The sequence below is a fragment of the Oreochromis aureus genome, linkage group 10 (genome assembly GCF_013358895.1).
Source record: "Oreochromis aureus strain Israel breed Guangdong linkage group 10, ZZ_aureus, whole genome shotgun sequence".
Classification (NCBI taxonomy): Eukaryota; Metazoa; Chordata; class Actinopteri; order Cichliformes; family Cichlidae; genus Oreochromis; species Oreochromis aureus.
The window spans coordinates 35,418,492-35,442,012 of NC_052951.1; the positions used below are offsets into that span (position 1 = coordinate 35,418,492).

A 23,521-nucleotide genomic window follows, 5' to 3' on the forward strand; every position below is an offset into this window, starting at 1 on the left:
GTGTGCAGATCTGATCGGTGTGAAGTTGGTCCTGTCTTCCAAGGAGCTGTCTTCTTGTAGTCGTTTTCTGACAGTCTCCACTGCTTCCGTGGTGGGTATGCAAGTGAAGAGGGAGACTACATCAAAGGACACCATGGTTTCATCTGGATCCAGGGTAAGTTTCTGGACCTTGTCGGTGAAGTCGGTGGAGTTCTTGATGTGGTGTGGGGTGTTCCCCACGAGAGGTGCCAGGATGGTAGCAAGGTGTTTCGCAATGTTGTAAGTAGCTGAGTTTATGCTACTGACTATGGGTCTGAGTGGGACCCCTTCCTTGTGGATTTTAGGAAGTCCATAAATGCAGGGTATGGCATCCCCCGGATAAAGGCGGTGATATGTAATGCGGTCAATGGTTTTGTCCTTTTCAAGGTTTTGAAGGCAAGCTATAAATTTCTTCTTGTAGCTGCTTGTGGGGTCTCGCTTTAAAGCTTCGTAGGTGTTGTTGTCACTGAGGAGAGTAGTGATCTTTGTGTGGTAATCTGTTGTGTTTAGGACCACGGTGCACCTTCCCTTATCCGCTGGTAATATGGTGATGTTGTGGTCTTTGCTCAGGGAAGCGACGGCCTTCTTTTCTTGTAGTGTAAGGTTAGACGGAGGGACTTTCGCACTGAACCTGAAAAGAGGGTTTTAGCCAAAGGACTCAATTTCGCATTGCGCACAAAGCCCACTTCTAGCCCAGGTCCCAATTAACGTGTTTGCATCACTTACATTGTTTGTGGTTCTCCCCGTTTTGGTAACCGAACACCAACTTGGGTCAATTTCTCCCACCTTATATTTCACGTGATCTGTGGAGAACTTAAAACACGTATAGTTATCTTTTTTTGGGATAAATGGTCCTGCCTTCGTCTGTTTATCGGTCGGGGGAAATAAACTGGACAAAACCGTGCAGTTTCCAGTGCTCACCGCTTCTCTAGTCAGTTGCAGCATACAGTCATAGCCCCACTGATCCTCTGGATGTAGTGGTGCAGGTTCTGTGAACAAACGTGGTCTAGCCGACGCACAAGCCACACAATTTGACACTTGCTGTTCCTCGGCATTTAATGCCATCCAGTCCAGCCACAGGTTGCTGTCACTGAACCCGGTGGCGCGTTCTATCAAATCCTTTGGTTTTAACCTCGTATAATCTACCATGAGGACTCGCCTGGCTTTTGGTTCCCGTTCCTCTGGGGCTGCGGTGGACGACTCGTTTCCTACTGGCTTGGGTTTTGGGTCGACAAGATTTATTCTAATTACCCCTGTTGGATCTGTTCCCAACATATCTACCCCGATTACCAGGTAAAACACACCTCCTCTTAGCTCTAAAGGATATAAGTAATAAAAGATAAAAATCACTGTATGTCGTATGTCATGTAAGCAGGTGTGTTGCGATTCCTTTCAGAGCTCCTGTCCTCCTCACCGTGTATTGGCTGATCCTTAACGCCTGCCAAGAGTTTCTGACCCTCAGTTGACCAGGAGCCACAGCTCTTTAATAAGCTCAAATGCAATCATGTATAAAAGATTAAAATCATTTTCATAACAAAGGTTCTCTCTTCTCAGATCTGCCAATATGTTTGCTCGTCTCTACTACAGTTTAATCATTGAAAATTACACTGATCAGCATACTATGTGGAAGTTACAGATTACATAATGGCAAGAGCATCTTGTCAGACCCCTCATGGGCGAAACTAGTTGGCCATACCGTGACAGCTCCTTGGCTAAAGTTTCATTTTTAATAAAAGGAGGCACATTTGAGATGGTAACCTTTTTAGCAGGGCTAACCAACGGGAGAACGGGCGTATAGGTGTCGTGAATGACGACGCCGCTTTCCACCAACTCATTAACTTTAGGTACCTTATCAAGAAAAATAACAATCGCACCGTTCATACGGGAGGCAGATTTCACGCTATCACAGCCCACCACCTCTCCTACAGCCAAAACAGCTTCCTCCACCGAGCAATTCACAGTCGGTATAAGTTTGACAGCATGACGGCGTGTCAGCTTCTCAAACTCTGCTCCACCCTCAACAGCGGGCATTGTGCCAAGCCAAGCCGGTAGCAAAAGCTACCAAACCAGCCGGCAACAAACAAAACACACCAACAACCGTGTGTCGAGAAAATAAACACACCTGACAGTGAAAATAGAAAAGAGGAACTCGAAAACAGAAATCCACTCACTCCGACACTCCCGTCCCCAGCTCCATGCACTCCGCCATTCACTCAGAGAGAGAGAGAGAGAGAGAGAGAGAGAGAGGGAGAAAGACAGAGAGAGAGAGAGAGAGAGAGAGCTGTGCATGAAGTGGGATTTTTATCGTGGTGGAAGCAAAACAGCAAAAGTCAGAGGGAATTCATGACGACATTGATCAAATGTGAAGCGTAGTTTGCTGCTTCTTTTGCTGCTGGCTCGGCGAATTTTGGTTGGAGAGACAAAACCTGCAGCTCAGAATCAGCGCAAAAAAGACGGAAACACAGCGCGGACCCGACGCATCAGAATCGGTGAGCTCCGACAGCGTGTCCGTGTTCGGGCCGTGGGGTGAGAAAGCCGAGAAAGACAAAGCTGATTCTGATGCGTCGGGTCTGTGTTTACGTCTTTGTGTGGAGTCCGTGTGCCTGCTCTCATTTACTGTTTGGTGGTTGTTGAAATAGTTTTGTGAGCTTTAACCTGAGATTCTGGTGTTTCTGGCAAAACACAGTTATATTTAAAAGTCGACTCAGGATTTAATGAATCGATATCGCTTCATTCAAGCTACTTACCTCCCTCTATCCACCTGCACTTTCAAATGTACACACAAAGGACTACGGGACAACTACAGGACCACGGCCAATCACAGAGGTCCCGCCCCTGACTATCTCTAATTGGGACACACCATAGGGGCATGATGTGTGTCAGCTGTTGACCACACGGAGACTTTCAGAGTTGCCAAGACTTTTTTTTTTTACTGGAACAGCTGCGACCAACTATGTTTTTTAGTCGCACCATTGAAAAATTTGGTCGCATTTGCAACCAGATTGGTCTCACTCTAGAGCCCTGCCCTCTGATGTTTCCACAAGTTTGTCTTTATTATCTCTAATGACGGTGAGAGCTCCTGTTCACACACGTCCAGCTTTGTTTCTCTGCCTGATGCTGCACTGAACAGTGTTTCAGCTGTTGTATTACAAATATTACAAATCTTTTGATGTGTCTATTTTTGTGTTGTTTTCATTTTTTGGAGTGTTAATTCATATCATATGCAAACATGTTAACAGACGTATGTCACAGTTTTATTTGTGTAAAAAGAAAACAATCATGAGCATTTGGGACGCCATTTTGACGCCATAGAAACTGATGTAAAGTCACTAACACACAGTGTTGGGAAGGTTACTTTTAAAATGTATTCCATTACAGAATACTGAATACATGCCCCAAAATGTATTCTGTAACGTATTCCGTTACGTTACTCAATGAGAGTAACGTATTCTGAATACTTTGGATTACTTAATATATTATCGTGCTGTTTACAACTACATGAATGTCCTATTGCTGTGATTTATAACTGTTACTGAAGGTCCGCGGCTCCGAACCGTAGTAAAGGGACCTCTGGCTAATACGTCGGGTTCCGTGTCGGGCTGGTAGCCGAAAACTAGCTTTACTTTGTTGTCTGGGTCAACTTTGCTTGCCAGAGACAGAGAGAGGCGTTGAAAGGCTGCTCCAACATAACTTATTTTTTCCGGAGAAAAACACGAACACAGTGTACAGTTGAGCCTTAATAGCTTACTTACAGCTGGGCTCGTCAGGCACTCTTCTTGGCTGCAGTGGTTATTATTATATTTACATGCTTCCAGCTCCCGTTTTTGCTCCGTGACAGCTCGGACTTTTCCTTTCTCTCCCTCCCTCGCTCACAGACACATAACGGGTATGGTAGTCCATTCTCCCTGCAGCACGGACTACACTGCCCATCAGGCTACATGCTTTAGAGCTATGCCTGTAGCATTCTGCCTTTTAGCTTAGCACAACAACAACAACAAAAAAGCGCTCTCTCACCCAGGAAACACGCAGAGAGAGAGAGCGTCACCCTGTAACCATGGCAACCGTAACGCTGCCGCCTGGAACAACATTACGTAGCTGTCAAACAAACCCAAACAGTCCTGACCCGCGACAATATGAAACAGGAAAGTACCGCCGTGTAATCCATTTATTTCAACAAAGTAACTGTATTCTGAATACCACCTTTTTAAACGGTAACTGTAACGGAATACAGTTACTCATATTTTGTATTCTGAATACGTAACGGCGGTACATGTATTCCGTTACTCCCCAACACTGCTAACACAGTACCCACTCTTTACAGACACAACCCAGGACTAGCTACATGTCACTGATCTCCTGGGAGCCAAATCGTTTTGATCCAGAAAAACATTCCTGCCACGAGGCAGATACTACAGTCAGTTTTATATACCCTTTATTTATGGAGGTAAAAACTCCCACTGACAGTAAAAATGCCTTTTTCAGGAGCGATCTGGCCAACAGGGCTGCAGAAATGTGAAGAACATGGGCCTTCTGTAAGATATTTCAACTGATTATACAGGAGAACACAGAGGTAGTAAAATAACGGTCATATAAAACCTCTTCATAACTCATAACCAACATGAGCACAGACAGTAGACATATGTGTGTGGCGAGCGAAGTCACATGACCTCACCCCTATCAAACCTCTGGAATGAACAGTCTCAAACATCAATGTCTGACCTCACAGCGGCTCTTCTACACGAGCACAAATATCCTCCCATATTCAGAAGAGCGGGAGGTGTTAAAGGGGGAGGAGTTTAAAATGTGATGTCATAAAAGCTCCTGTAGGTGAAGTGTGACGGTGGTCCGGTGCTTTTCTCTTACAGCTGAATGAACCGCAGCAGTTTAATGAGAGCAGCGCTGGTACCCTGGATGACCTGTTTCTGATCATTCGCAGCAGGAAACCTGACCAAGTGCATTCTGGGTACATTATTTAAGGCTGATATCAGGATGAGGCACAGGTGGCTCTACCTTTAATACCAGGGTCATCTTCTAGCTGTGAGAGCTTCTGGGTTAATTCGGAGCCTTCGGTATTTGTCTGAGATTCTCTCACTCTTTTAAACTGTTGGGTAAGGTTGGACCGGTGACCTGTTTCAATGATGATCTGCAGTCTGTTCTGTGGTCCATGAAAACACCAGAACCATCCAGCTTCGCTCAGGCTTGATGGATGCCTTCGGTCTGCACCATTACAATCTGCTACACCTGACCTCTGTTAGCTTGTAGCATTGCTGATCTGGACTGTGGCTGTGGTGTCTTCACCTGACAACCTTCTGACTCTCAGCTCGGTTTGGCTGTGAGGTGTGGTCCTGCCTCGCTTGATGAAACAAAAAACACAGAGATGTGTGATTTAAAAATGTAAAGAAAACAAACCCCGCCCCCAAAGGTATACAGGTATCTGTAGGTTTTTATGACATCATGATTATCAGGACTAAACGTGGCCCTCATGACATCAGACAAAATGAATATACGGGCCCTTTCTCAATTCTCAGTACGCGAGTCTTTGCTCGCGTTATCGGCGAGTCCGGACTTGCCGAGAACGCGAGCACGGACTGATGCATGCTCGATAAAGCAGGCGGAGCGAGAACACATCCGGGAATTTTTCGTGTTCTTGGCTTGATGCGTACTTTCGGAACAGTACTTGGTCTTCAACCGATGACGTATCACGAGTACACGAGAACACAAGTACGCATATTGAGACAGGCCCTTAGACAGACCTGTGCACTTTCTTTTAGGTAATGGTGTAAGTTGAATGTGTCATGTGTATAGTCATGTGACTCAAACCTGGACCCTGGAGAAACAGTTAGAGCACTTTGTTTACAGCTAACGCACCAGAAGGGAAAGCAGGGCGCCAGGGTCCGGGAGGGAAGCATCCAACACCCAACTCTCTCTTCAGCACACACAGGGAAGGTCTGCACACAGGAGGGAGAAGACGAAGGCGAAACATCACGACCTCACGTTTCAGAGAGCCAAAGCTTCACCAACCAGATACTGCAACGATCCAGCAAAGACCGACGGGCAGCCAAAAAGTCATCATAAATCTCCAATAACACCAGAAAAAGTCGCCAGATTTGTCACTAGTCGCCTTTTAGAAAACAGTTGCGACAAAGTTGCTAAGTTGGCAACACTGCTTGTGCCTGTGTGTCTGAACTGAAGGTGACTCTGAGCTCCAGACCCGGAGCAGCCGCTCGCACAGCCTCAACTCTAAAGAGCAGCTGAAAGCTCATTTATGGTTTTCTCAGTTCATGTGTTCACTTTGCCTTTGCTGTGGGTTACTTTCATTTATTTACCTCTGTGAAGGTTTTTCTAACTGTTCGCTGTCTTAAGAAGTGCTATAAAATAAATATGACTTAAATAAAACTATAAAACACACTGAAGTTAAATATGGTGCTCTCTTGCTGCTGCGCTGCATGGATAAATGTTGATGTGTACATAACTGTAGGCTAAATGTAAGTGATGAACACACTATTTGAAGCAGATTTTTATTGTAACCAGTCGTTAACCTTTACTTGATTACAAACGTCACATTTGTACCTCTGACACAGTCAGGTTAAAAACACATAATCATATCATTTTCTGAAGCAGGTGCAGCGTGCACCGAGTCATGATGCACTGTAACTGTCAGGAACCGCAGTGCGCACACACAAGCGGGATCCAAAAGCAGACTCAACCTAGGCACACGAAGGCAGAATTAACGTAGTTCACCTGACACATATATACAAAGCTTTTGCGGGGAGCCCAGTTACCACTGATGGGTGACTAACGGAGTGGCGTGGAGCATCCGCCAGCGCAGGGTTAAATAGTCCTCCAGGTAATTGCCTGGAATGGAAGGTGTGCAGGTGATGGCCCAGCCCAGGGGTGTGGCCACCAGGGCATCTGGTCCATGAGTCCATGGACACTCATGGACACACTCCTCAGACACAGGGTCATGGACCATGACAGTAAAGTACTGATTGTAAAGAAAAGCATCCCATATGTCACATGATCAATAACTGATAATGATTAATGACATAAAGACTCTCACCTTTAAGACACATTTAATTTTACCAGCAGCCAGTGTGTGAGCACAGCTGTCCCACAGTCACAGTGCTGGAAGTGAACACATCATGTTTCATGTTTCTTTAAACTCACAGCTGGGACAGCTCTACAGTCATTTCAATACTAAATAGATAATTATGTCATTATTGTTGTTATCGATTAAATGAGTGAGCCGACTCAAACCTCAGTGTGAAACATGAAATCAGTTTGTTATTAGTCAAATTATTAATCAGAAAATTGTTAGTTTTTAACACGTTTTGGCTAAAATAGTTCTGTTTTCTTGTTTTTATGACAGGCTGAATAATTAATACGTTAAGCACACACACACACACAATGACAGTTTGATTCTCTGCCAAACTGATGTAAAGTGTGTAATATGGACACTGCGTACATATTTACTGTTTACAAAATGTTCTCCAATAACAACAGGAAATCAACTCTAAGCTCCCAATCAGGCTTTACACGAACACTCGGAGATACCCGAGATATATATATGTATGTATACAGATACATATATATGAAGACAGAGACTTGCTCTCTTGTTTTGTGTGCTTCCCTCTCATTGTATATATCTTTCACCTGAGTACCCACAATTTCATTATACATGTACAATGACAGTAAATGGCTATTATTCTATTCTATTCTATTACATTACATTACATTACATTACATATATATATTCATGACAATGCATGACGACGCCATGAAATGACGACAGTCACATAAAAGCAGAACGATGATGAGACTGTGATCAAACACATTTTCACAGTATGACACAGTCGCCACGTTTTATGGCGACGGCTGTAGCTCCCACTGCTGCTCCCAGTGCCGCTCCCAGCGGGCCCAGCACGCTCCCAACACCCGCTCCTATCCCAACGACCTTCAGGAACTTGTTCTTCCTCTCCGCTCGTCTTCTCGCTTCTTCTTCTGCCATGCCTGGATAATCTCTCAGAAGAGTCGTCTTCTCTTCTCTGATGGCTCTCTCGACCTCTATGAACATCTCACTGATGTAGCAGCGTCCTCGGTTTCTCTGGACCATGGTGTTGACCTTCTTCAGCAGCTCTTTGACCTGAGACGGATCCTCTTTTCTGTTGTTAAAAACATGATATCCTCCATGACACTGACAGATGAAGCAGTGCAGGGCTTCGTTTCCGGTAATTAGCGTCTCCAAGTCGACTCCATCTGCATCCAGGTTGTCTCCGTGGGTTAACAAGGCCATGGTGAAAGCTGCTGCTTTGTCTCCAAACATCTCCTGGAGGATCTTCACTGTTTCTTGTTCTTCTTTGGTGAACCTGCCCACCTGGATCACAACCAGGAACACGTGAGGACCAGGAGAAGCGAAGGAGATGCATCTAGCAATCTCTCTCTTCACCTGCTCTTCAGGCATTTTGGTGTCAAACAGACCTGGAGTATCGACCACAGCCAGAGTCTGACCCCCAAACTCTCCCGTTTCCTTCTGACACTGTGACGTCACTGAAGAGAAACAGGATGTGGACTCGAAGGCTTTTCTCCCTAAGATGGTGTTTCCTGATGCGCTCTTCCCAACTCCGGTTCTCCCGACCAGCACCATCCTCAGGTGTTGGACTGCAGCATCTGCCAGAGACCATAAACAAGTTATTGATACGTTTAATGGGACTCCTTCAGCCAGCTCATCACAGTAGGACAGTTACATACAGGTGTCATTCACACTGGACAGGTGTGGCTGCAAGGAGGGAAGGTGACCGGACTAACAGCTACCTCACATGGTAACAGGAACCACGATGAAGATGCATGAAAGGCAGACACACAGGACATGAGGTCAACACTGAGCAGCAGAGGAATGACTTAAGCTGTTCTGAGGATAATAAATCATCTAAAACAAAACCTCAGGCTGCAGATAAAGTTTCACATCATGAGAACATGTGAAACTGTGCCAGGAATGCAGTCATGGGTTCTTCCAAGAATGCACAAGGACTGAAACTAACCAGGAAATAACCAAAACTAAACATCACAACAATCCAAACCACAGCGCTGTTATATAATCAAGGGAACTGGAACGTTTCCAAGCCAGCTTTAAACAACCACAATGGACCAAAGTGATGCACAGAAGAATCAATACAATAACAATTAATGCAACAAAATAAAATAACTCGAATCAACACCTCGCACAGTGTCAAAGAGGAAGAGATGGCTCGTCCTGTCTGAACCTACAGAGAAACACGCTGTGCGCGGTTCCTCTTTCCAAAGATCATGTTAATGCAGTCGTGAGGTCAGCAGGCGCAAACATCACTGAACTGTCTGACACGTTAGGACTTGTTACATATCAAGGTCAGCCACACGCAGGAGCAAAGGAGTGCTTTGGTTCTTCTGCCTGTAAAATGAGCTACGTGGGTCATCTTTCAGGATGTGGTCATCCAAATGTTTCACAATAAAAGCAGAAGAAGAACAAGACATGTGGACAGAGCTTAACCAATCACAGTTCAGTTAAACAGGCTGTTTTTATATTTTTGTGAGTTTAAATTTTATATCAAATGAATAAAAATCAAACATATGTACTTACGAGCTGGTATGCCGGCCATGTTTCTGCTCTTCAGGTTTTCTGAGCCTGCTAAATTCCTGCTGCTGAACTTTTTATACCTACTGTGTTTGCTGACGTGAGGATCCTCCCTTTAACCACAGGATGTGGCAGCATCCACGGCTCAGAGTGGGCGTGGCACTGGTTTGGCTCCAGGGCTTTAAACATGTGGCTGCTTCCTGCAGCTGAAGCTTGAACATGGGCCGGGTTCAAACAGGTGTGCTCACCCTGCTGGGAGCAAGGAAGCTCCGAATCCCTGAACAGCACCGACACACTCACGAGCTCAGTACATCACTGATTCAGTCTTCAGACTTTCTGCAGTAAAATTGTACATCACACTGAGTTTGAATAAAAACCTGAATTAACTGAACTCTGATTGGTTATTTCATCATTCATTAACGTCATTTTATTCTTGTCCTTCTTTTGTTTTTATTGTGAAACCAGTCCTGACAGGTGGCTCATGCAGCTGTGAAAACAGATGTTTTTGGGGTTTAACAGCAGCTGAATTCCTCCTGTAAGCTTCATTAAAGTCAGACTTACTGACAGGGCAGCATCTGCAGGACTGACCTTGAAACTGATTTCAGGGGATTTCTTTCTAATGAACAGGAATCCTGCTCAGCCTGTTTGATTGGCACTTCTGTGAAGTTAGCGGATTCTTCCTGGATTGTTGAGCTTTGACTTCTTTCCCGTTGTAGTTTGCTGCCTGAGCTTTCTTGGGTTTTTCCACGTTGGTATCTGTCTGCCATAACCTCAGCCTCACCTGTGTGTCCTTTAACACCTGCACCCTTCCCTCTGTGTCCAACACGAGCCTCACAGCGTGTTACATGTTAGGGACAGTTCAGTGAGAGTCTTTTCATACAGCATTCAATATCAGAGTGAGCCACAGAACTGAGAGGGTGGAGCAGGTGGAGTAAACATCAGTGAAAATGAAGCCCTGCATCGCTTCATCCATCAGTGTGGTGGAGGACATCAGGTTTGTCTCTGAGGGCAGAGCGGGTGGAGAACATCAGCACCAGCTGCTGAGAGAAACACATCTGTAATTTAACAGAATTTCCTTTTATTTTTTAAATATGTCAAATATCAATAAGATGATGAAACATGAGTGTAAGTGAAAACGTTTGATCTAAAATAAAAACATAAAGTTTCTCACACAAAAACAAAATTTTAACTCAGTTTTATTCATACAATTCTAATCCTGTAAGTAACCCTGCAGTGACACAGACAGACCCCAACAATCATCGGACCCCCGACGAACACGCACTTTGGCGACAGGGGGGAGGAAAAACTCCTAAGGGGGGGATTCAGGGTCACCTGATCCAGCCATAACTATACTAATACTTACTCATGGTCAAAGATCGTGTCTGTCTCCTGAATCCAATCCAGCCGGCTCTCGCTCAATGGGAGTCGACTCTCCTGATTCACTACAAAGCACTCTGTAAGCATGGCTCTTAGAGCTGATGCTTTTGTGCATGACACATTATCAAACGTTACGTTGTGTGTCATGGATACTGTTGACTCCAAATCTCCCGACCACTGTTGATCTGAGACAGCAAGACCGAGACAGCGAGACCAAGACCACGTAAAAGTGACCGGTCTCGAGACATCCAACTCTATTTCACAGATGTGCTTATTTGAAATATAATATAATATAATATGTACCACACACACAGATTTATTCATAACAGACGGGAAAAGACTCAGGGAAACCGAGTTAACGATAAAAACCCTGAAAACCATAAATTTCAAACCTGAGCCTCAACTCTCGCAGCCCAGTACCAAACGACTCATGGACCAGTACCGGTCCATGGCCCAGGGGTTGAGGACCGCTGCAATAAAGGATAAAATGTGTGATACAACTTGTGAGGTAATTATGAAATATAAAGTAATGAGATATACACGCATTAAAGATAAATAACAACTACCTCTGCGACCTGAATGACGTCTTGCATCGTCTTGGTGAACCTGAACTCTGATCTTATAGAAAAAATGTTTTTTACAACAAATAAAGCAAATTTAAATGTAGTAATACTGAATCACAGAAGTATGGTGAAATTATTACACAAAGTAAAGCAAATATTTGATTAAACAAAAGGTAAATCTGGGAAAAAACAAATTTAACCTCGGGGGCGGGGGTCATTTTATTACGTTATTTGAATTAAAGTGAAAGATTTTTCTATATAAATCTACATAATTAAACCCCTAATAATAGGACTTTTTGTAATTTTAAGCGTAATTATTTTATATCGACAACAATGTTTGATCTTATTATTACGTCAAACATTGTCTTTACAATTGTAATTACATTTTATTAAATGTAAACAATGCCACACAAGATTTCAAGTAAGTTTAAAGCTAAAACAACTATTTGAACTTACCGTCTTGTAAACACAGTTCTTCTTTTTTTATGTGATGATAAAAAGATCATATTTCATATTTTCTGTTCTGTCCAAAATGGTCTTGGAATATAGTCATCAGCAAAAATGTGCAGAACCAGGCTCAGGGAGGGGCGGGGCCATCTGCTGCGACCGGTTGGGGTGAGAGAAGAAAGACAGGATAAAGACATGCTGTGGAAGAGAGACAGAGGTTAATAACAGATATGATTCGATGCGAAGCAGCGGGAATGAGGATCAGCACCTCCAAATCTGAGGCCATGGTTCTCAGCCGGAAAAGGGTGGAGTGCCCACTCCGGGTCGGGGATGAGTTCCTGCCCCAAGTGGAAGAGTTCAAGTATCTCGGGGTCTTGTTCGCGAGTGATGGGAGAAGGGAGCCGGAGATCGACAGACGGATTGGTGCTGCGGCTGCAGTGATGCGGACGCTGCACCGGTCCGTCGTGGTGAAGAGGGAGCTGAGTGTAAAGCTAAGCTCTCAATTTACCGGTCGATCTACGTCCCTACCTCACCTATGGCCACGAGCTGTGGGTAGTGACCGAAAGAACGAGATCGCGGATACAAGCGGCAGAAATGAGCTTCCTCCGAAGGGTGGCTGGCCTCCCTTAGAGATAGGGTGAGAAGTTCGGCCATCCGGGAGGGGCTCAGAGTAGAGCCGCTGCTCCTCCACATCGAAAGGAGCCAGTTGAGGTGGTTCGGGCATCTGACAAGGATGCCTCCTGGGCGCCTCCTGGGTGAGGTGTTCGGGCATGTCCCACCGGGAGGAGGCCCCGGGCAGACCCAGGACACGCTGGAGAGATTATATCTCTCGGCTGGCCTGGGAACGCTTTGGTGTTCCCCCGGATAAGCTGGAGGAGGTGGCTGGGGAGAGGGAGGTCTGGGCTTCTCTGCTTAGGCTGCTGCCCCCGCGACCCGGCCTCGGATAAAGCGGATGAGGATGGATGGATGATTCGATGCAGAGAGGTCTATTAACACATAGTGAGTGAGGAAGGTGACTGGAAAGGAAAAACTCAATGCATCATGGGAATCCCCGGCAGCCTACGTCTATTGCAGCATAACTAAGGGAGGATTCAGGGTCACCTGGTCCATCCCTAACTATATGCTTTAGCAAAAAGGAAAGTTTGAAGCCTAATCTTGAAAGTAGAGATAGTGTCTGTCTCCCGAATCCAAACTGGAAGCTGGTTCCACAGAAGAGGGGCCTGAAAACTGAAGGCTCTGCCTCCCATTCTACTTTTAAATACTCTAGGAACAACAAGTAGGCCTGCAGTGCGAGAGCGAAGTGCTCTAATAGGGTGATATGGTACTACAAGGTCATTAAGATAAGATGGGGCCTGATTATTTAAGACCTTGTATGTGAGGAGCAGGATTTTGAATTCTGGATTTAACAGGAAGCCAATGAAGGAAGCCAAAACAGGAGAAATCTGCTCTCTCTTTCTAGTCCCTGTCAGGACTCTTGCTGCAGCATTTTGGATTAACTGAAGGCTTTTCAGCGAGTTTTTAGGACATCCTGATAATAAAGAATTACAGTCGTCCAGCCTGGAAGTAATAAATGCATGAACTAGTTTTTCAGCATCACTCTGAGACAGGATATTTCTAATTTTAGAGATGTTGCACAAATGGAAGAAAGCAGTCTTACATATTTGTTTAATATGTGCGTTGAAGGACATGTCCTGGTCAAAAATGACTCCAAGGTTCCTCACAGTGTTACTGGAGGCCAAGGTAATGCCATCCAGAGTAAGAATCTGCTTAGATACCATATTTCTAAGATTTTCAGGGCCGAGTACAATAACCTCAGTTTGATCTGAATTAAGAAGCAGAAAGTTAGCGGCCATCCAGGTCTTTATGTCTTTAAGACATTCCTGCAGTTTAACTAATTGGTGTGTGTTACCTGGCTTCATGGATAGATAGAGCTGCGTGTCATCTGCATAGAAGTGTAAATGTATGCTATGTCTTCTAATGATGCTGCCTAAGGGAAGCATGTGTAATGTAAACAGAATTGGTCCTAGCACTGAACCCTGTGGAACACCATAATTGACCTTAGTGTCTGAAGAGGACTCTCCATTTACATGTACAAATTGGAGTCTATTAGATAGATATGATACAAACCACTGCAGTACAGTACCTGTAATACCTACAGCATGTTCTAATCGCTCTAATAGGATATTATGGTCGACAGTATCGAACGCAGCACTGAGGTCTAGCAGGACAAGCACAGAGATGAGTCCACTGTCAGAGGCCATAAGAAGATCATTTGTAACCTTCACTAAAGCTGTTTCTGTGCTGTGATGAGCTCTGAAACCTGACTGAAACTCTTCAAATAAGCCATTCCTCTGCAGATGATCTGTTAGCTGTTTGACAACTACTCTTTCAAGGATGTTTGATATGAAAGGAAGGTTGGAGATTGGCCTATAATTGGCTAAGACAGCTGGGTCTAGAGATGCTTTTTAAGTAAAGGTTTAACTACAGCCAGCTTGAAGGCCTGTGGTACATAGCCGATTATTAGAGATAGGTTGATCATATTTAAGATCGAAGCATTAATTAATGGCAGGACTTCTTAATCAGTAATTTGTTTATCTTCTTCAGCAGTTGAAGATGTTCCACACCTGAGGATTGTGCTTGTTGGGAGAACAGGAGTTGGGAAGAGTGCATCAGGAAACACCATCTTAGGAAGAAAAGCTTTTGAATCTATAGCTGCTTTTTCTTCAGTGACAGTAGGGTGTCAGAAAATAACAGATCAGGTAGACTGTCAGATCCTGGATGTTGTTGATACTCCAGGACTGTTTGACACTGATATACCTGAAGAGGAGGTGAAGAAAGAGGTTGCCAGATGCATCTCCTTTGCTGCTCCTGGTCCTCACGTGTTCCTGATCGTCGTCCAGATCGGCAGATTCACCAAAGAAGAACAACAAACAGTGAAAATCCTGCAGAAGATCTTTGGAGAAGAAGCAGCAGATTATACTATGGTGCTGTTCACACATGGAGATGATGTGGACAATGAAGCTAACATAGACAAATTGATAAATAGAAGTCCGTCTCTGAGTGGCTTCATCCAACAGTGTGGAGGAAGATATCATGTTTTTAACAACAAAATCAAAGATCCCTCTCAGGTCAGAGAGCTGCTGGAGAAGATCAAGACAATTGTTCAGAGAAATGGAGGAAAATGTTACACCAATGAGATGCTGCAGGAGGCTGAGAGAGCCGTCAGAGAAGAGCAGGAGCGACTTCTGAGAGAAAATATAGCGATGGAAGAGCAGGAAGCAAGAAGGCGTGCAGAGAAAAAGAACAAGTTCCTGAAGGGGGTGGGGATCGGGGCGGGAGTGGGAAGTTTGCTTGGTCCACTGGGAGCAGCTGTGGGAGCAGCAGTGGGAGCTACAGCTGTAGCCGTGAAAGAGAAAGAGTGTGTTACTCAGTGAATTTGATCCTTTTTTTCATCATCTTTGTGCTGGATGGACTTTACTACGAGGTTACCCACTGTGGGTTTGGAGATGATGGCATACTCACCCTTTATAAGAACCTTGTACTTATAAAGTATAAATGTTTTTATATCAAATAGCATTCTTTTATTTTTAAGCCAATAAAAGGCTCGGGCGCGCGCCCCGCACGCACAGACACACACGCGCTGACCCACCACCAGATGGCGATTTTTAAGCATAAAAAGTAAAAACTTTTTAATGGCTTAAAAATAAAAGAATGCTATTTGATATAAAAACATTTTAAATAATCAATTAGTTCTATTTTGGGGGGGTTAAAAGCAATGAGCTATGAACTAGCATATTTTGGATGAATATCATAATTTTATGAAAATCGTAATTTTATTACTTCCTTTATTTACTGAGCTCATGAATAATTTATTGGGGCCACAAATCACTCAGTTTGACATAAGGGGTATAATATCCCTCCTCATGTTTATCAGTTTGTGTTGATTCATTCAGGCCTGAATACAAATCCCCAGTAATCTGATTACCTCGGTCAGTGACAGAGTGTGACAGAGTGTGTGTGTGTGTGTGTGTCTGCAGTGTTTGTTTTGAAGCGTCTTGAAAGAAGAACAAAGTGTTCCTGTTGGATCTTTCCTGGTGTCTCTTCTGTTCCTCACATTAAATGCTGTTTTGTAGCTCGTTAGTGAGAAGTGTTAACGAGGGCTGTGTGCTGATTGGATGGCTGTGATCAGTTGCCAAAGTGTTTAAAATGCTGAAAGAAACCTTGACAGGGAAACATTAGAAATGGTGAGCGGAGTTTGGTCCAGACTGTTCTGAGAGGAAACAGGAAACAGAAAACAGAAGGACACAAGGACACGAGGATGGTTCAGGGAGGAGGCAGCTGACAGAGGTGGGAACAGGTGGTGTCAGGTAACACTGTGATCAGTCAGCTGACGGGTTGTTCAAGTGTGGAGGACTTTTATAACTGTGGTTTTACTCTGTTAGTCTGTCACACGACTGTTTTTATCATGACATCTGAACCGAACGATGGATCTGACAGCTACTGACTGACGGTTGCCATGCCAACACCTCTGAATCCAAGCTTCTCAAAGTACAGCCATGTTTTAGGGGGAGGTCATGTGACCCTGCGGTAGAGTAGAACAAAACAGGAAACATTTCTATTAAATGTCAGCTCTTCACTTTAACTCTGCACAGATCCACAAACCTCTGCAACAAATACCATGAACAGCCTCCTCCTGACCCGCACATCAATGACTGAGTGTTGGTCACCACTGAAAGGAGTTTTAAAGCTGGAAGATTTTAATTTAATCTGAAAACAAAGCTCTTCATGCTGTTTGTAGGTCAAACTCTTATTCTGAAAAGTAAAGGCAGCTGTCAGGTAGATGGTAAAAGGTTTAAAATTGTTTTCAGACGATCACCGACGAGCTGACAGCTTCAGACAGAGCTGCAGGAAGCAGCCTGCTAACATCATGCCGGCTCTCACAGAGGTAAAAACACTGACTGGGATCAGTGTGCAGCCGATGCAAAGATCAGACACGTGCGATGCATCAGGTGTTCCCTGCTGACATTTAATCTGCTCTGAAAGGTTAATCTGAGGCTTTTAATTTGGCGCGGGGCTTTTAATGTGAAACTCGGGAGACAGATGGCGCTCTGTCAGGCTGGTGATTAAAACAACAGCAGTTTATTATCAGTGACTCATTAGAAACAGGAAATGATTATCAGAAACACACCGATCAATAAATCTGACCTCAGGTATGAACAAACAACCAGAGCTTAGGTTTGGATTTATTAACAATAATCAGAAAAAAAAAAAAATCACACAAATGATAGAAAATGGAGAACAAAGAGGGAAAAAACAAAGAAATAAAAGTGCAGTAAAATAAATAAACTTATCCAAAAAACAAAATAATAAATGTACAAATTTATTTTAAAAACTGTTTCACAGGAAAATGAACAAATAAAAAAAAAGGCTTCAGGCTATGGCGTCTATCTGAACGGCAGTAAAACCTTGAGCTCGACACACAACAGCTAAAGACACTTTCTGTTCGTACTCGCCCCGAAACAAGCTACTGCTCCGACCCAGCCAATCAGGATGCAGATTACAGAACACAGATCTGGGGCCCGTTCTTCGTACCTCGCTAAGTAAGTTAGCCGGATTTGATTGTTGACGATTTCGCGTGATCTTGGATCGTTCGGTTCTCAAGCTCATCTGGGACTTGCTGTCATAGCAACAGATCCAGAAGCGTAAACCTGCTCGGGAGCAGGCTTACTTTATGTAAACAGGATTAGATCGCGGCCACTCAGGTATGTCCGCTTCATTTATACGAAAGCAAGAGCGATATGTCGCCACTGTTTTACCATAAATAAATATTATCAATGTAACTAAAGATAATGCAGCATTTGATTCTTTTATTGATTCCATACAGATACATACAGGTCATTTCCGAAAAAGGAAATGTACTATTAATCATTCTATTACATGTAGTAGATCATGTCAGATGTAATTCATATTTTAGAGTAGTAATAGTAAATTACTACGTGCAATCAAGATGAGAGACCACGACTATAAAAGCGAAGGTGTATTTGGGAAGTCTGTCGCAGCCATGTCCTGTCCGTTTGTACGCGAGCAAGGAAGGTGCAAGATTGATAAGGAGAGTTTACAGAATTTAGCGGATATTGCGGGATAGACAGGATCCTTTAGCTCAGCGCGACGGTGTGCTCATAGAGAGATATCGATTCTCCGTCAGGGTATTATTTACTCTCTCTCTCTCTCTCTCTCTCTCTCTCTCTCTATATATATATATATATATATATATACTTACTGTACTGTATATACTTACTCCCGACTTACTGTGCATGCTTCAGTCACTCCTTGCATGGGAACAGGTAAAAGTGATGGAGTGTTATGTCAAACCACACACAAAAACCCACAATGTCAATAAATGTCACAGTACAAAAAAGGGTGTGACGAGGGGTGCAGGACCACCACCTGTCTTTATTTGCTCTGCCCTTTTCTTGGTTGCTGTTATAAACAAACAAACAGATTATTCCAGGGTCTCTTGTCATAGACTAAAAGCAATATAAGTGATAAATATTACCATTCTGTGGAATATTTTTATATTTCACTTTACTTTTTCCCATGTTCTAGTGGGTCCTGTTGTGGCTCTAATGTGAAAGAGGATATGATGTAATATAATATAATGTGGTATAATATAATATCACATGATATAATGTAATATCATGGATCATGTCAGGAATAGAAATATTTTACTGCTATTATTTGCTGTTATTTTATAATCATCATTACCATTTCATGTGATGTTGCATTCAGATGCACTCAGATGTTCAAAATATATTGGTATTATATTAGTCTTTATTACAGGTTCAGTTATAATCAGTTGAATCTATAATTTAAAGGTTTTTGAATGTTTTATATTCTTACATATAGTCTTCAGTGGGGAGAAGCTGATTGCAGGCTGACAGGAAACGGTGTGCTTTTGCAGAAGCGAAACCGAAAGCAGAGCGAGTGCAAGCCATAATAAAGAGTTAGTATGCATTTATCTTTGATTTAAGAAGTTGTGCCTGTATGAGTGACATTTTCTACAGGAAGTGCACTTGATGTTCCAGGGAGATAAGCGACAGCGAAGGCGGGCTAACAGGAAGCATCAGCCGTCGACACGAAGATGATGTTCTATGTTAAAAGTCATTGTGGTTTTGGTGTGACGTAAATCTGCCTAGTAACAGAAAAGGGGGCTGTACAATTCTTAACCCCATAAAACAGTTGTCTGAATATGAGAAAGACAGTTCAACACTGATTGGGTTGTTGAACTCACACGTGTTCATTAAAATGCCGTCTAAATTGCACACGCCTGGATCTGTGGTTTTTATGGATTCTTCTCTCAACATTGAACCCTAACAATCACTTATGAGTTTAATTTGTCAGCAACTTTCTGCCAGCCCTCTCTCCTTGCTTTTGCAGCCTTTGCAGTGTTCCCTTGAGTTTTAATTAAACTCTGAAACTCCTGATATCCCTCAATCAAGAGTTCTTGGTCTGCTGCCGTGAAATACTGAGCGCGCTCCTTCGACATCTTCGCCGACCAATCACAGGGTTGCCGATCAATGTTTCTACTATCGATGCGTAGCCCCTTTTAAGCCACCCAGTGATCTCAGATTACTTCATCCAGCTGTACTAATCGTCAACAACAGGTGCGTTCGGAGAACCGGATTAGCGAGCTCAAAGTTAGCGCGATGATTTGATCTTGGATGTAGTAAGCGAGGTACGAAGAACGGACCCCTGAACCGCAAACAACAGAAAAGATGGACGATGCTAGCGCCCCACAGACCGAGACAAATGTTCTGGCTGAACACTTCAACTCAACTGTGACACGTTACCACATCAAACCAAGAAATAAAGGACGCAACTGGAGCGTTTCAGAGAGGCTCGCCTCAGCAGAAGCCTGTATTAGTAAAGCTGAAGACGACGTTGGAAACAGAGATCCAATCAGAGACGTTTTTTCTGCTCCTTCTATAGGATCAGTAGCCAAACCAAGTCTCAGTGAGAACAGGAGGGAAACTTTGACATTTCCACAGGTCGGGTCCTGGGGTTGTGTTTTATAAATTTCAGTGTTTTTTAGTCATTTTCGTTCCTACAGCTGAGACAAAGTGCAGTCAGGTGTAAGATATAAAGACGCAAACTGAATGAGCACTGACTCAAATCTTGAACTAATCTCCTGGAGTGTAAGAGGCCTTAGGAAATGTATTAAACCAGCGGTCCCCAACCCCCAGGCCTCGGACCGGTACCGGTCCGTGAGTCGTTTGGTACCGGGCCGCGAGAGTTGAGGCTCAGGTGTGAAATGTATGGTTTTCAGGGTTTTTATCGGTTTTCAGCGTTATTTTGTTATCGTTTTTATCGTTAACTCGGTTTTCCTGGGTCTTTTCACGTGTGTTATGAATAAATCTTCTTTTTTTCGGTACCGGTACTAGTTTTATTTTGTTGTATTTATCCGCGACACCTTATTGCCGGTCCGTGAAAATATTGTCGGGCATAAACCGGTCCGTGGCGCAAAAAAGGTTGGGGACCGCTGTATTAAACTATAGAGTAATGAATAGACTCAAACAATGTCACAAAGGTAGTCTTCATTCAAGACACACCCGTGTGGGAGTGAAATCGCTCGGAGAAGGACGAGGTTCAGGTTTTTTCTACCCACCTCTCATCACATGCTGATGGAGGTGAGGACACTCGTTCATAAATCATGACCCAGCTTAGACCCACAGGGAGCTTCATCATCACACAGCGCTCACTGATGAACAAAGACTTCATTATGGTTCATTTATACGGCCCAACGTAGATGACCTCAGCTTTTATAACAATAATAATAATCTGTTGTACCTCAGATCCTAGGCTTGACAGATCAACAGGTTCAGACTCTTCTCATCTGAAATGCGAGTTATACAAGTACACACAAGCGTGTGTGTGTGTGTGTGTGTGTGTTTGATTGATTGATTGATTAATATAGATTAATTACCGTGCTGTTTTTGTTTAGGTGGATGAAGATTAGTAACTAAGAGACTCAAAGTGATTGACAGTGGATCAATCAATTAATTCCGTTCATAAAAACCTTTCAGCACATCATTGATCAGTGGAGAATTTGACATTCAGCATGATCAATAACGGTGATACAACATTTCATGTCTGAACTGAACCTAAAAGATGTGAGACGAGAAAACCCACCACAGAGAGAACAGTCCTGTCGCTTAGCCACAGTCACATAGATTATTTCCTTACTTCAAACTCTCTTGTCTCCAGCACTCATCAATCAAGCTTTACTATTCAGCCATCACTGCTTTTAGACATAATCCCACACTGGGTGCATAACCCCAAATTCTTGGAGTATGTAGGAAAAACACTGATGACTGTTTGTACTTCAGTAAATCTGAAACTACAGCGTCAGTCAGACGGGAAGCCTTTAAGGTATTTATACGTGGACAGATGATGGTTTACACAGAAAACAGATCAAATAAACATAATACTGAGATGCTGGAGTTTGATGATCAAATAAAAGAAGTGGAACTAAAGATGAATTTGAATGACACTAAAGAAAAACAACAAAACCTATTAAAACTAAAAACATGATAAATTAAGTTCAGACAGCGTCAGCAGAGCGTCGACAGACCTGCGGTGATCAGGGAGCGAGGGCAGGAAAACTTTGGTGCATCAAAGTGAACGAGAGATAAACAATGAATGAAACTGGAACCGCAGATGAAACATCACAGATCCTCAAAGAACAAATGATCTCTTTGTTACTCACAACTAAGAGGACGACCGAAGACCACCTGCTGCCAGATCATAATAATGAGCTGGAGCGTGCTGGAGTTAACTGGGAGGAAGCCGAAGCAACAGCCTCTAATCGCCAATGATGGACAGCATTAGCTGCCCGACGCGCCGCACAACGTAAAGACTCACAACCATACACAACGTAAGAATCGTTAGACTCTATCAACGTCGCTTCACTTTGTCAAGAAGCTGGGACTGAATTAGACTCTCTGTTATCAATGAGTGAACTTTCAAATGTAATGCACAAATTAAAAACAGGAAATATTTTACCTTTGTAAAATATTTAAAGACACAGTATTGCGCCCCCTGTAGGATATGTTTCTGGAACGCTACACTTTAAAAGAGCCACCTCCGTCTCTGCGTGATGATAATGGTACTGCCTAAACCTGGGAAACCACCTACGAAATGTGAATCCTACCAATCCCACTAATACGGATCCGAAGTTAACAGCTAAAGTACTGGCAAACCGACTTGAAGGGTAGCTTCATCTTCTCTCTGCACAACACAAGCATCCAAACGTGGCTCTGCTTCAGCTGGACTCAGAACAAGCCTTTGGCAGGGTCGAGCAGAGCTAGCTTTATGAAGCACTTTCTCAGTTCAGCTTTGGCAGTTTTTTTACGACTTGGGTTAAACTAATGTAAAATAAACCGAGAGCCTCAGTTATACCAACAACATCAACACCCTTCAATCCAAGCAGAGGCACACATCAAGGCTGCCCCCGTTCACCTCTTCTCTAATGCTAACCAAAATATTTGGGTATACCAAATCTAAACTGGTACTACTGGGCTACCCAGCTCTCTACAGCCTCATGCTGGTTTTCAGCGACAACCTCCTCGGTACATTTAGAAAAGACAAGCACTACGCCGTCACTTAGTTCATACTTGTAACCAGCAAAATACAAAGATTTGATGAAAGGTACATTGAATCCATTTGTAAAAAACACCATTAGAGTTTGGTTTGATGCACAGAAATTTAAAAACAAAGTGCCAACACTGTCCCAGTTCTCGCCTGTCTGGGACAATAAGGCCTGTGGCCCCGGTTGGAAAGATTTGGGTTTTAAAATGCGGTCTGCCAGAGACTGCAGACCTATTTGAAACAGAAATTTGATGTCCCAACTAAACATTTTTCAAACTTTATTTCAAAATCTAAAAAATCTCTAACACTGCCCACTCTAACCTGATTAGAGGACACAGCAGTAAACCACTATTTGAAGAAGGGCTTAATATCCCAGATTTATAGTAGGCTCAGAGACGGCTCTCAAACATCCTCAGAAAACAAAACACTGGCCTGGTGTCAAGATTTAAAACGTAGAATAACCACAGAGGAATGGCAGAAAGCCTGCTTGAAAGCCCAAACACCATCTATTAACACCCAGTTTAAACTATCCAGTTTAGATGGTTGATGAAAACAAATGTCACTCTAACATCGTTAAAAAAACTGGATTCTAATATTCAGACACGTGTGCTAAACACAGGACCAAATGTTCAGAAACCCAAAGGTTTTGGAAAGTTCTCGATATAACTGCAGACATTACCAGTGTTCAGCTGATTCCATGTCCTAAACCACAGGTGTCCAACTCCAGGCCTCGAGGGCCGGTGTCCTGCAGGTTTTACATGTGTTCTTTATCCAACACAGCTGATTCAAATGGTTAAATTACCTCCTTGATGTGTCGTGAAGTTCTCCAGAGGCTTGGTAATGAACTAATCGTGTGATTCAG

The 23,521-nt window shown here is 43.4% G+C and overlaps 2 protein-coding genes across 2 annotated transcripts; one reads left to right on the forward strand and one right to left on the reverse strand.

Moving 5' to 3' along the window:
• Positions 1–6,520: 6,520 nt before the first annotated feature.
• Positions 6,521–9,682, reverse strand: LOC116336129 (GTPase IMAP family member 4-like). The gene is made up of 2 exons (XM_031759917.2): positions 9,632–9,682; positions 6,521–8,685 (listed from the first exon to the last, which is right to left on the reverse strand). Exons 1-2 carry the CDS (start codon positions 9,648–9,650, stop codon positions 7,856–7,858), a joined length of 849 nt encoding a protein of 282 aa, XP_031615777.1. The 5' UTR covers positions 9,651–9,682; the 3' UTR covers positions 6,521–7,855.
• A 162-nt stretch (positions 9,683–9,844) lies between these two features.
• Positions 9,845–15,446, forward strand: LOC120442239 (GTPase IMAP family member 4-like). Its single transcript, XM_039618198.1, has 2 exons — positions 9,845–9,932; positions 14,620–15,446. The coding sequence occupies exons 1-2, from the start codon at positions 9,845–9,847 to the stop codon at positions 15,444–15,446; spliced, it is 915 nt and encodes a 304-aa protein (XP_039474132.1).
• Positions 15,447–23,521: the final 8,075 nt, after the last annotated feature.